The following is a 15,015-nucleotide window of genomic DNA, read 5'->3' on the forward strand; positions in this document are numbered from 1 at the left end:
CAACCATTGATCGGATCATCAAGAACTTCAAGGAGAGCGGTTCAATTGTTGTGAAGAAGGCTTCAGGGCACCCAAGAAAGTCCAGAAAGCGCCAGGACCGTCTCCTAAAGTTGATTCAGCTGCGGGATCGGGGCACCACCAGTACAGAACTTGCTTAGGAATGGCAGCAGGCAGGTGTGAGTGCATCTGCACGCACAGTGAGGCAAAGACTTTTGAAGGATGGCCTGCTGTCAAGAAGGTCAGCAAAGAAGCCACTTCTCTCCAGGATAAACATCAGGGACAGACTGATATTCTGCAAAAGGTACAGGGATTGGACTGCTGAGGACAGGGGTAAAGTCATTTTCTCTGATGAATCCCTTTTCCGATTGTTTGGGGCATCCGGAAAAAGCTTGTCCGGAGAAGACAAGGTGAGCGCTACCATCAGTCCTGTGTCATGCCAACAGTAAAGCATCCTGAGACCATTCATGTGTGGGGTTGCTTCTCAGCCAACGGAGTGGGCTCACTCACAATTTTGCCTAAGAACACAGCCATGAATACAGAATGGTACCAACACATCCTCCGAGAGCAACTTCTCCCAACCATCCAGGAACAGTTTGGTGACGAACAATGCCTTTTCCAGCATGATGGAGCACCTTGCAACCCACAAATTCTGACAAACTCCAAGCATTGATTATGCAAGAATTGGCTGCCATCAGTCAGGATGTGGCTCAGAAGTTAATTGACAGCATGCCAGGGCCGATTGCAGAGGTCTTGAAAAAGAAGGGTCAACACTGCAAATATTTAGTCTATGCATCAACTTCATGTAACTGTCAATAAAAACCTTTGACACTTATGAAATGCTTGAAATTATACTTCAGTATTCCATAGTAACATCTGACAAAAATATCTAAAGACACTGAAGCAGCAAACTTTGCGAAAATTAATATTTGTGTCATTCTCAAAACTTTTGGCCATGACTGTACACACTTAGAGAACCCTGGTTGACTGATTTGACCTCTCCTCTCCTCCTCCTCTCGTCCTCCTCTCCTCCTCCCGTTCTCCTCTCCTCCTTCTCTCCTCCTCCCATCCTCCTCTCTTCCTTCTCTCCTCGTCCCGTCCTCCTCTCCACCTCCCCCCGTCCTCCTCTTCTCTTTCTCTCCTCATCCCGTCCTCCTCTCCTCCTCCTCCCATCCTCCTCTCCTCCTCTCCTCCTCCCGTTCTCCTCTCCACCTCCTCCCATCCTCCTCTCCTCCTCCTCCTCTCCTCCTCCTCTCCTTTTCTCCTCCTTCCGTCCTCCTTCTCTCCTCCTTCTCTCCTCCTTTCCTCCTCCTCTCATCCTCCCATCCTTCTCTCCTCCTCCCGTCCTCCTCTCCTCCTCTCCTCTCCTCGTCCCGTCCTCCTCTCCTCCACCTCCCGTCCTCCTCTCCTCCTTCCATCCTCCTCTCCTCCTCCCATCCTTCTCTCCTTCTACCGTCCTCCTCTCCTCCTCCCATCCTCCTCTCCTCCTCCCATCCTCCTCTCCTCCTTCTCTCCTTCTCCCCCCATGCAGTGTTCAGCTGCCTCACCACATCCATGACGTGGAGCTGGAGAGGATCTCCCGCTATGTCTTGGTGACCCAGCAACATGGCTTCACCCTGGCCTGGGACGGACACAGTGGCTCTGTTTACATCAAGCTGAGCCCAGAGTGGGTGGGCAGGACCTGCGGTCTGTGTGGCAACTTCAACGCAGACGTACAGGATGACCTGAAGACCAGCTACGGTAAGAACAGAGACAGAGAGGACAGTAGAGGAGGACCTGAAGACCAGCTACGGTAAGAATAGAGACAGAGAGGACAGTAGAGGAGGGACTGAAGACCAGCTACGGTAAGAACAGAGAAAGAGGGGCCACCACTCCCTCTGGAAAGCTCATAGGTGTGCAGGCTTTTGCTCCATCTCTGCTGTAGGTCTGTAAAGCCCTGAAGAGCACATTACTGCTACAATCAGGTGTGTTAGAGGTAGGGCTGGAACAAAATCTTGCAAGAGAGGACTGAAGCATTGTACTGTAATGGTGGCAACGTTCTGCTGTCTTCCCATACAGGTGTGGTGACGGAGGACCTGTCCATGTTTGGGAACAGCTGGGTGGAGGAGGAGCTTCACCAGGTCAGGTGTCCCATGGTGCCCTCCATGTTCCCCTCGCCCTGCGCCTCACGTGACCCACACATACTACTGGTGAGTAACCCTGACCCTCGCCCTGCGCCTCACGTGACCCACACATACTACTGGTGAGTAACCCTGACCTTAACCCTCTCATACAGGTGGTGAATAACCCTGACCTTAACCCTCACATACAGGTGGTGAATAACCCTGACCTTAACCCTCACATACAGGTATTGAATAACCCTGACCTTAACCCTCACATACAGGTGGTAAATAACCCTGACCTTAACCCTCACATACAGGTGGTGGTTGTGTTAAGGAGACATCTCTGGTGCTGCTAACTGCCAAGTCTCTGCTAGGACCAGTGGTTCTCAGTCTCTACCTGAGAGACCACAATTATTTAAAAAGTCGATTTTTGAGTCTTACACACTTTTATAGATTTCCTTCCCCTCAAAACAGCTACTTGAACTCTGTGTATGTTCTTTATTTTCCTGTTCTGGGTTTGTGTGATTCATTTCCTGTTCTGGGTTTGTGTGATTATTTTCCTGTTCTGGGTTTGTGTGATTCATTTCCTGTTCTGGGTTTGTGTGATTATTTTCCTGTTCTGGATTTGTGTGATTCATTTCCTGTTCTGTTTGTGTGATTCATTTCCTGTTCTGGGTTTGTGTGATTATTTTCCTGTTCTGGGTTTGTGTGATTATTTTCATGTTCTGGGTTTGTGTGATTATTTTCATGTTCTGGGTTTGTGTGATTATTTTCCTGTCCTGGGTTTGTGTGAGGTAACCTTGGAACTTGTGCTTACTTTGTTTTCACCATGACAGAAAGTGGAGGAGGTGTGTGCAATGCTTCTGGAGGAACCTTTTACAGGCTGTCATGAGTTTGTCAGTCCTCTGTCTTACATGGCTAGCTGCTCCAACGACCTCTGTCTGTAAGTAATAACTAGTCTACAATGACCTCTGTCTGTTAGTAATAACTAGTCTACAATGACCTCTGTCTGTTAGTAATAACTAGTCTACAATGACCTCTGTCTGTTAGTAATAACTAGTCTACAATGACCTCTGTCTGTTAGTAATAACTAGTCTACAATGACCTCTGTCTGTTAGTAATAACTAGTCTACAATGACCTCTGTCTGTTAGTAATAACTAGTCTACAATGACCTCTGTCTGTTAGTAATAACTAGTCTACAACGACCTCTGTCTGTTAGTAATAACTAGTCTCCAACGACCTCTGTCTGTTAGTAATAACTAGTCTACAATGACCTCTGTCTGTTAGTAATAACTAGTCTACAATGACCTCTGTCTGTTAGTAATAACTAGTCTACAACGACCTCTGTCTGTTAGTAGTAACTAGTCTCCAATGACCTCTGTCTGTTAGTAATAACTAGTCTACAATGACCTCTGTCTGTTAGTAATAACTAGTCTACAACGACCTCTGTCTGTTAGTAATAACTAGTCTCCAACGACCTCTGTCTGTTAGTAATAACTAGTCTACAACGACCTCTGTCTGTTAGTAATAACTAGTCTCCAACGACCTCTGTCTGTTAGTAATAACTAGTCTACAACGACCTCTGTCTGTTAGTAATAACTAGTCTACAATGACCTCTGTCTGTTAGTAATAACTAGTCTACAATGACCTCTGTCTGTTAGTAATAACTAGTCTACAATGACCTCTGTCTGTTAGTAATAACTAGTCTACAACGACCTCTGTCTGTTAGTAATAACTAGTCTACAATGACCTCTGTCTGTTAGTAATAACTAGTCTCCAACGACCTCTGTCTGTCAGTAATAACTAGTCTACAACGACCTCTGTTAGTAATAACTAGTCTACAATGACCTCTGTCTGTTAGTAATAACTAGTCTACAACGACCTCTGTCTGTTAGTAATAACTAGTCTACAATGACCTCTGTCTGTTAGTAATAACTAGTCTCCAACGACCTCTGTCTGTTAGTAATAACTAGTCTACAACGACCTCTGTCTGTTAGTAATAACTAGTCTACAACGACCTCTGTCTGTTAGTAGTAACTAGTCTCCAACGACCTCTGTCTGTTAGTAATAACTAGTCTACAACGACCTCTGTCTGTTAGTAATAACTAGTCTCCAACGACCTCTGTCTGTTAGTAATAACTAGTCTACAACGACCTCTGTCTGTTAGTAATAACTAGTCTACAATGACCTCTGTCTGTTAGTAATAACTAGTCTACAATGACCTCTGTCTGTTAGTAATAACTAGTCTCCAACGACCTCTGTCTGTTAGTAATAACTAGTCTCCAACGACCTCTGTCTGTTAGTAATAACTAGTCTACAACGACCTCTGTCTGTTAGTAATAACTAGTCTCCAACGACCTCTGTCTGTTAGTAATAACTAGTCTACAACGACCTCTGTCTGTTAGTAATAACTAGTCTACAATGACCTCTGTCTGTTAGTAATAACTAGTCTACAATGACCTCTGTCTGTTAGTAATAACTAGTCTCCAACGACCTCTGTCTGTTAGTAATAACTAGTCTACAACGACCTCTGTCTGTTAGTAATAACTAGTCTACAATGACCTCTGTCTGTTAGTAATAACTAGTCTACAATGACCTCTGTCTGTTAGTAATAACTAGTCTACAACGACCTCTGTCTGTTAGTAATAACTAGTCTCCAACGACCTCTGTCTGTTAGTAATAACTAGTCTCCAACGACCTCTGTCTGTTAGTAATAACTAGTCTACAATGACCTCTGTCTGTTAGTAATAACTAGTCTACAATGACCTCTGTCTGTTAGTAATAACTAGTCTACAATGACCTCTGTCTGTTAGTAATAACTAGTCTACAATGACCTCTGTCTGTTAGTAATAACTAGTCTACAACGACCTCTGTCTGTTAGTAATAACTAGTCTACAACGACCTCTGTCTGTTAGTAATAACTAGTCTACAACGACCTCTGTTTGTTAGTAATAACTAGTCTACAACGACCTCTGTCTGTTAGTAATAACTAGTCTACAACGACCTCTGTCTGTTAGTAATAACTAGTCTACAATGACCTCTGTCTGTTAGTAATAACTAGTCTACAATGACCTCTGTCTGTTAGTAATAACTAGTCTACAACGACCTCTGTCTGTTAGTAATAACTAGTCTACAACGACCTCTGTCTGTTAGTAATAACTAGTCTCCAACGACCTCTGTCTGTTAGTAATAACTAGTCTACAATGACCTCTGTCTGTTAGTAATAACTAGTCTACAACGACCTCTGTCTGTAAGTAATAACTAGTCTCCAACGACCTCTGTCTGTTAGTAATAACTAGTCTACAATGACCTCTGTCTGTTAGTAATAACTAGTCTCCAACGACCTCTGTCTGTTAGTAATAACTAGTCTCCAACGACCTCTGTCTGTTAGTAATAACTAGTCTACAATGACCTCTGTCTGTTAGTAATAACTAGTCTACAATGACCTCTGTCTGTTAGTAATAACTAGTCTCCAACGACCTCTGTCTGTTAGTAATAACTAGTCTACAACGACCTCTGTCTGTTAGTAATAACTAGTCTCCAACGACCTCTGTCTGTTAGTAATAACTAGTCTACAACGACCTCTGTCTGTTAGTAATAACTAGTCTCCAACGACCTCTGTCTGTCAGTAATAACTAGTCTACAACGACCTCTGTTAGTAATAACTAGTCTACAATGACCTCTGTCTGTTAGTAATAACTAGTCTACAACGACCTCTGTCTGTCAGTAATAACTAGTCTACAACGACCTCTGTCTGTTAGTAATAACTAGTCTACAATGACCTCTGTCTGTTAGTAATAACTAGTCTACAATGACCTCTGTCTGTTAGTAATAACTAGTCTACAACGACCTCTGTCTGTTAGTAATAACTAGTCTACAATGACCTCTGTCTGTTAGTAATAACTAGTCTACAACGACCTCTGTCTGTTAGTAATAACTAGTCTACAATGACCTCTGTCTGTTAGTAATAACTAGTCTACAATGACCTCTGTCTGTTAGTAATAACTAGTCTCCAACGACCTCTGTCTGTTAGTAATAACTAGTCTACAACGACCTCTGTCTGTTAGTAATAACTAGTCTACAATGACCTCTGTCTGTTAGTAATAACTAGTCTACAACGACCTCTGTCTGTTAGTAATAACTAGTCTACAACGACCTCTGTCTGTTAGTAATAACTAGTCTACAATGACCTCTGTCTGTTAGTAATAACTAGTCTACAATGACCTCTGTCTGTTAGTAATAACTAGTCTACAACGACCTCTGTCTGTTAGTAATAACTAGTCTACAATGACCTCTGTCTGTTAGTAATAACTAGTCTACAATGACCTCTGTCTGTTAGTAATAACTAGTCTCCAACGACCTCTGTCTGTTAGTAATAACTAGTCTACAATGACCTCTGTCTGTTAGTAATAACTAGTCTCCAACGACCTCTGTCTGTTAGTAATAACTAGTCTACAATGACCTCTGTCTGTTAGTAATAACTAGTCTACAACGACCTCTGTCTGTTAGTAATAACTAGTCTCCAACGACCTCTGTCTGTTAGTAATAACTAGTCTACAACGACCTCTGTCTGTTAGTAATAACTAGTCTACAACGACCTCTGTCTGTTAGTAATAACTAGTCTCCAACGACCTCTGTCTGTTAGTAATAACTAGTCTACAATGACCTCTGTCTGTTAGTAATAACTAGTCTACAATGACCTCTGTCTGTTAGTAATAACTAGTCTACAATGACCTCTGTCTGTTAGTAATAACTAGTCTACAATGACCTCTGTCTGTTAGTAATAACTAGTCTACAACGACCTCTGTCTGTTAGTAATAACTAGTCTACAACGACCTCTGTCTGTTAGTAATAACTAGTCTACAATGACCTCTGTCTGTTAGTAATAACTAGTCTACAACGACCTCTGTTTGTTAGTAATAACTAGTCTACAACGACCTCTGTCTGTAAGTAATAACTAGTCTACAACGACCTCTGTTTGTTAGTAATAACTAGTCTACAACGACCTCTGTCTGTTAGTAATAACTAGTCTACAACGACCTCTGTCTGTCAGTAATAACTAGTCTACAACGACCTCTGTCTGTTAGTAATAACTAGTCTACAACGACCTCTGTCTGTTAGTAATAACTAGTCTACAACGACCTCTGTCTGTTAGTAATAACTAGTCTACAACGACCTCTGTCTGTTAGTAATAACTAGTCTACAACGACCTCTGTCTGTCAGTAATAACTAGTCTACAACGACCTCTGTCTGTTAGTAATAACTAGTCTACAACGACCTCTGTCTGTTAGTAATAACTAGTCTACAACGACCTCTGTCTGTAAGTAATAACTAGTCTACAACGACCTCTGTTTGTTAGTAATAACTAGTCTACAATGACCTCTGTCTGTTAGTAATAACTAGTCTCCAACGACCTCTGTCTGTTAGTAATAACTAGTCTACAACGACCTCTGTCTGTTAGTAATAACTAGTCTACAACGACCTCTGTCTGTTAGTAATAACTAGTCTACAACGACCTCTGTCTGTTAGTAATAACTAGTCTCCAACGACCTCTGTCTGTTAGTAATAACTAGTCTACAATGACCTCTGTCTGTTAGTAATAACTAGTCTACAACGACCTCTGTCTGTAAGTAATAACTAGTCTCCAACGACCTCTGTCTGTTAGTAATAACTAGTCTACAATGACCTCTGTCTGTTAGTAATAACTAGTCTCCAACGACCTCTGTCTGTTAGTAATAACTAGTCTCCAACGACCTCTGTCTGTTAGTAATAACTAGTCTACAATGACCTCTGTCTGTTAGTAATAACTAGTCTACAATGACCTCTGTCTGTTAGTAATAACTAGTCTCCAACGACCTCTGTCTGTTAGTAATAACTAGTCTACAACGACCTCTGTCTGTTAGTAATAACTAGTCTCCAACGACCTCTGTCTGTTAGTAATAACTAGTCTACAACGACCTCTGTCTGTTAGTAATAACTAGTCTCCAACGACCTCTGTCTGTCAGTAATAACTAGTCTACAACGACCTCTGTTAGTAATAACTAGTCTACAATGACCTCTGTCTGTTAGTAATAACTAGTCTACAACGACCTCTGTCTGTCAGTAATAACTAGTCTACAACGACCTCTGTCTGTTAGTAATAACTAGTCTACAATGACCTCTGTCTGTTAGTAATAACTAGTCTACAATGACCTCTGTCTGTTAGTAATAACTAGTCTACAACGACCTCTGTCTGTTAGTAATAACTAGTCTACAATGACCTCTGTCTGTTAGTAATAACTAGTCTACAACGACCTCTGTCTGTTAGTAATAACTAGTCTACAATGACCTCTGTCTGTTAGTAATAACTAGTCTACAATGACCTCTGTCTGTTAGTAATAACTAGTCTCCAACGACCTCTGTCTGTTAGTAATAACTAGTCTCCAACGACCTCTGTCTGTTAGTAATAACTAGTCTACAACGACCTCTGTTTGTTAGTAATAACTAGTCTACAACGACCTCTGTCTGTTAGTAATAACTAGTCTACAACGACCTCTGTCTGTTAGTAATAACTAGTCTACAACGACCTCTGTCTGTTAGTAATAACTAGTCTACAACGACCTCTGTCTGTTAGTAATAACTAGTCTACAACGACCTCTGTCTGTTAGTAATAACTAGTCTACAACGACCTCTGTCTGTCAGTAATAACTAGTCTACAACGACCTCTGTCTGTTAGTAATAACTAGTCTACAATGACCTCTGTCTGTTAGTAATAACTAGTCTACAACGACCTCTGTCTGTTAGTAATAACTAGTCTACAACGACCTCTGTCTGTTAGTAATAACTAGTCTCCAAGGACCTCTGTCTGTTAGTAATAACTAGTCTACAACGACCTCTGTCTGTCAGTAATAACTAGTCTACAACGACCTCTGTCTGTCAGTAATAACTAGTCTACAACGACCTCTGTCTGTTAGTAATAACTAGTCTACAACGACCTCTGTCTGTCTGTAATAACTAGTCTACAATGACCTCTGTCTGTTAGTAATAACTAGTCTACAATGACCTCTGTCTGTTAGTAATAACTAGTCTACAATGACCTCTGTCTGTTAGTAATAACTAGTCTACAATGACCTCTGTCTGTTAGTAATAACTAGTCTACAATGACCTCTGTCTGTTAGTAATAACTAGTCTACAATGACCTCTGTCTGTTAGTAATAACTAGTCTACAATGACCTCTGTCTGTTAGTAATAACTAGTCTACAATGACCTCTGTCTGTTAGTAATAACTAGTCTACAATGACCTCTGTCTGTTAGTAATAACTAGTCTACAACGACCTCTGTCTGTTAGTAATAACTAGTCTCCAACGACCTCTGTCTGTTAGTAATAACTAGTCTACAACGACCTCTGTCTGTTAGTAATAACTAGTCTACAATGACCTCTGTCTGTTAGTAATAACTAGTCTACAACGACCTCTGTCTGTTAGTAATAACTAGTCTACAATGACCTCTGTCTGTTAGTAATAACTAGTCTCCAACGACCTCTGTCTGTTAGTAATAACTAGTCTACAATGACCTCTGTCTGTTAGTAATAACTAGTCTACAATGACCTCTGTCTGTTAGTAATAACTAGTCTCCAATGACCTCTGTCTGTTAGTAATAACTAGTCTACAATGACCTCTGTCTGTTAGTAATAACTAGTCTACAATGACCTCTGTCTGTCAGTAATAACTAGTCTACAACGACCTCTGTCTGTTAGTAATAACTAGTCTACAATGACCTCTGTCTGTTAGTAATAACTAGTCTACAACGACCTCTGTCTGTTAGTAATAACTAGTCTACAACGACCTCTGTCTGTTAGTAATAACTAGTCTACAACGACCTCTGTCTGTTAGTAATAACTAGTCTACAATGACCTCTGTCTGTTAGTAATAACTAGTCTACAACGACCTCTGTCTGTTAGTAATAACTAGTCTACAATGACCTCTGTCTGTTAGTAATAACTAGTCTACAACGACCTCTGTCTGTTAGTAATAACTAGTCTACAATGACCTCTGTCTGTTAGTAATAACTAGTCTACAACGACCTCTGTCTGTCAGTAATAACTAGTCTACAAATACTGCAACTAGGAACTGTTTTTTAATCACTTTTGTTCGTGATGAAAACAGTCAAATGGATACTTCTACATCCCTTCCACTTAAACACTTGTAAGTGCTTTGTACGTGTTCTGAACGTCAGTGTAACGTCCTGTGTTTCTGCCGACCTTTCTTTGGCTTCTGTTCAGTGAAAGAGTTGTATTCTGTTTCATCTTGCCCTGAATGAAGGTCGGGTCCCAACGGTGATGTGGTATGCCAGGTGTTCACGGAGTATGCCCGGGCCTGTGCCCACGCCGACCACCCACTGAAGGACTGGAGGACTCACATACCACAGTGTGGTAGGTACCCTTCATACCGTTATTTACCCATACCCGCATGCAGGATCCACTGTAGCTTGTTTTAGTGTAGATAATTAAGTGTTGTTTCAGTTGGCTTGTTGCCCCCCCCAATAAATATTATTCCTTTAAGTCACACATGGTATGTAATTACACGAAACAAACCCCAAGACAAATTTAATGTCAAACATGTGTAATATTACTTCCTGTCTCGTGATGTCACTTCATGTCCCGCGATGTCACTTCCTGTCTTGTGATGTTCCATCCTGTCTCACGGTGTCACTTCCTGTGTTCCTCAGCGATGCCGTGTCCTCCAGGTCTGCAGTATAAGGAGTGCATCACCTGCTGCCCTGTGTCCTGTAACGTGGACAGAATGTGTATCGACAACAAGCTGCAGTGTCTAGACGGATGCTACTGCCCCGATGGTGAGACTTATTGTTGTTGATTACTGTGTCTAGACGGATGCTACTGCCCCGATGGTGAGACTTATTGTTGTCGATTACTGTGTCTAGACGGATGCTACTGCCCCGATGGTGAGACTTATTGTTGTCGATTACTGTGTCTAGACGGATGCTACTGCCCCGATGGTGAGACTTATTGTTGTTGATTACAGTGTCTAGACGGATGCTACTGCCCCGATGGTGAGACTTATTGTTGTCGATTACTGTGTCTAGACGGATGCTACTGCTCCGATGGTGAGACTTATTGTTGTCGATTACTGTGTCTAGACGGATGCTACTGCCCCGATGGTGAGACTTATTGTTGTCGATTACTGTGTCTAGACGGATGCTACTGCCCCGATGGTGAGACTTATTGTTGTCGATTACTGTGTCTAGACGGATGCTACTGCCCCGATGGTGAGACTTATTGTTGTCGATTACTGTGTCTAGACGGATGCTACTGCCCCGATGGTGAGACTTATTGTTGTCGATTACTGTGTCTAGACGGATGCTACTGCCCCGATGGTGAGACTTATTGTTGTCGATTACTGTGTCTAGACGGATGCTACTGCCCCGATGGTGAGACTTATTGTTGTTGATTACTGTGTCTAGACGGATGCTACTGCCCCGATGGTGAGACTTATTGTTGTCGATTACTGTGTCTAGACGGATGCTACTGCCCCGATGGTGAGACTTATTGTTGTCGATTACTGTGTCTAGACGGATGCTACTGCCCCGATGGTGAGACTTATTGTTGTCGATTACTGTGTCTAGACGGATGCTACTGCCCCGATGGTGAGACTTATTGTTGTTGATTACTGTGTCTAGACGGATGCTACTGCCCCGATGGTGAGACTTATTGTTGTTGATTACTGTGTCTAGACGGATGCTACTGCCCCGATGGTGAGACTTATTGTTGTTGATTACTGTGTCTAGACGGATGCTACTGCCCCGATGGTGAGACTTATTGTTGTTGATTACTGTGTCTAGACGGATGCTACTGCCCCGATGGTGAGACTTATTGTTGTTGATTACTGTGTCTAGACGGATGCTACTGTCCCGATGGTGAGACTTATTGTTGTTGATTACTGTGTCTAGACGGATGCTACTGCCCCGATGGTGAGACTTATTGTTGTTGATTACTGTGTCTAGACGGATGCTACTGCCCCGATGGCGAGACTTATTGTTGTTGATTACTGTGTCTAGACGGATGCTACTGCCCCGATGGTGAGACTTATTGTTGTTGATTACTGTGTCTAGACGGATGCTACTGCTCCGATGGTGAGACTTATTGTTGTTGATTACTGTGTCTAGACGGATGCTACTGCCCCGATGGTGAGACTTATTGTTGTTGATTACTGTGTCTAGACGGATGCTACTGCCCCGATGGTGAGACTTATTGTTGTTGATTACTGTGTCTAGACGGATGCTACTGCTCCGATGGTGAGACTTATTGTTGTTGATTACTGTGTCTAGACGGATGCTACTGCCCCGATGGTGAGACTTATTGTTGTTGATTACTGTGTCTAGACGGATGCTACTGCCCCGATGGTGAGACTTATTGTTGTTGATTACTGTGTCTAGACGGATGCTACTGCCCCGATGGTGAGACTTATTGTTGTTGATTACTGTGTCTAGACGGATGCTACTGCCCCGATGGTGAGACTTATTGTTGTTGATTACTGTGTCTAGATGGATGCTACTGCCCCGATGGTGAGACTTATTGTTGTTGATTACTGTGTCTAGACGGATGCTACTGCCCCGATGGTGAGACTTATTGTTGTTGATTACTGTGTCTAGACGGATGCTACTGCCCCGATGGTGAGACTTATTGTTGTTGATTACTGTGTCTAGACGGATGCTACTGCCCCGATGGTGAGACTTATTGTTGTTGATTACTGTGTCTAGACGGATGCTACTGCCCCGATGGTGAGACTTATTGTTGTTGATTACTGTGTCTAGACGGATGCTACTGCCCCGATGGTGAGACTTATTGTTGTTGATTACTGTGTCTAGACGGATGCTACTGCCCCGATGGTGAGACTTATTGTTGTTGATTACTGTGTCTAGACGGATGCTACTGCCCCGATGGTGAGACTTATTGTTGTCGATTACTGTGTCTAGACGGATGCTACTGCCCCGATGGTGAGACTTATTGTTGTTGATTACTGTGTCTAGACGGATGCTACTGCCCCGATGGTGAGACTTATTGTTGTCGATTACTGTGTCTAGACGGATGCTACTGCTCCGATGGTGAGACTTATTGTTGTTGATTACTGTGTCTAGACGGATGCTACTGCCCCGATGGTGAGACTTATTGTTGTTGATTACTGTGTCTAGACGGATGCTACTGCCCCGATGGTGAGACTTATTGTTGTTGATTACTGTGTCTAGACGGATGCTACTGCTCCGATGGTGAGACTTATTGTTGTTGATTACTGTGTCTAGACGGATGCTACTGCTCCGATGGTGAGACTTATTGTTGTTGATTACTGTGTCTAGACGGATGCTACTGCCCCGATGGTGAGACTTATTGTTGTTGATTACTGTGTCTAGACGGATGCTACTGCTCCGATGGTGAGACTTATTGTTGTTGATTACTGTGTCTAGACGGATGCTACTGTCCCGATGGTGAGACTTATTGTTGTTGATTACTGTGTCTAGACGGATGCTACTGTCCCGATGGTGAGACTTATTGTTGTTGATTACTGTTACTGTTTTTTACTTTGTAATACTTTACATTAAAGGTACGGCGACAGGAAGGAGGCCTGTGAGGCCAACGCGTTGGTGCGTTTTTATTTTTGAATATGGAATAGAGGCTTAAATAATATAATAAATAATAATAATAAAATAAAGGCTTTTTAACTTTTCCACAAGAGAGACTCCTTTTGTTTGTTTTTGAAGTATGATGCTTTTACACGGCCGAAACTTTGTTTGTTTGTTATTCCCCGTTCTCCCATGAGCACCTCTCTTTGTCTTCATACGTGATTCCAAAGCAGCGCTCCCTCTTTATTTTGCATTTTGAATACTTTATAAAATAATACTTTATAAAATAATACTTTATAACATAATACTTTATAACATAATACTTTATAAAATAATACTTTATAAAATAATACTTTATAACATAATACTTTATAAAATAATACTTTATAAAATAATACTTTATAACATAATACTTTATAAAATAATACTTTATAAAATAATACTTTATAAAATACTACTTTATAAAATAATACTTTATGAAATAATACTTTATAACCTAATACTTTATAACATAATTCATTAGAAAATAATACTTTAGAAAATAATACTTTAGAAAATAATACTTTATAAAGGGGCTGGAAAGAGTTTATGGGTAGTTTCTATACTGTTAGTAATTTGTTTGTGGATAGTTTCTGAATCATTAATAAACAGTTATAACTAATTGGTTAATTTCAATTAACGAGTTAAAACGTTAATTCTAACGGTGTAAAATCTACTTATTAACCCTTTACAAACCATCTGTCTTCCACACTCTCCCCATATCCTGTCTCCCTGAATTAGACATATTAGAGACCCATATTCCAACCCATCTCTCAATGTCTAGACCAACTGAATTCTGTCTGTCTCCTATTCCTCTCTCTGTCTGAATGTCTCTCTCCCTGAATTAGACATATTAGAGACCCATATTCCAACCCATCTCTCAATGTCTAGACCAACTGAATTCTCTGTCTGTCTCCTATTCCTCTCTCTGTCTGAATGTCTCTCTCCCTGAATTAGACATATTAGAGACCCATATTCCAACCCATCTCTCAATGTCTAGACCAACTGAATTCTCTGTCTGTCTCCTATTCCTCTCTCTGTCTGAATATCTCTCTCCCTGAATTAGACATATTAGAGACCCATATTCCAACCCATCTCTCAATGTCTAGACCAACTGAATTCTGTCTGTCTCCTATTCCTCTCTCTGTCTGAATGTCTCTCTCCCTGAATTAGACATATTAGAGACCCATATTCAAACCCATCTCTCAATGTCTAGACCAACTGAATTCTGTCTGTCTCCTATTCCTCTCTCTGTCTGAATGT

General features: G+C 41.6%; 1 protein-coding gene across 1 annotated transcript in view; it reads left to right on the top strand.

Moving 5' to 3' along the window:
• LOC120052860 (otogelin-like) overlaps positions 1 to 15,015 on the top strand; it is a 131,449-nt gene that overhangs the window by 14,690 nt on the left and 101,744 nt on the right. Inside the window, exons 5-8 of the mRNA XM_039000050.1 lie at positions 1,529 to 1,737; positions 2,056 to 2,239; positions 10,401 to 10,510; positions 10,807 to 10,932. Of these exons, the coding sequence (XP_038855978.1) occupies positions 1,529 to 1,737; positions 2,056 to 2,239; positions 10,401 to 10,510; positions 10,807 to 10,932 (629 nt within the window). The remainder of the gene's footprint in view (positions 1 to 1,528; positions 1,738 to 2,055; positions 2,240 to 10,400; positions 10,511 to 10,806; positions 10,933 to 15,015) is intronic.

This window comes from Salvelinus namaycush, chromosome 1 (genome assembly GCF_016432855.1).
Source record: "Salvelinus namaycush isolate Seneca chromosome 1, SaNama_1.0, whole genome shotgun sequence".
NCBI lineage: Eukaryota > Metazoa > Chordata > Actinopteri > Salmoniformes > Salmonidae > Salvelinus > Salvelinus namaycush.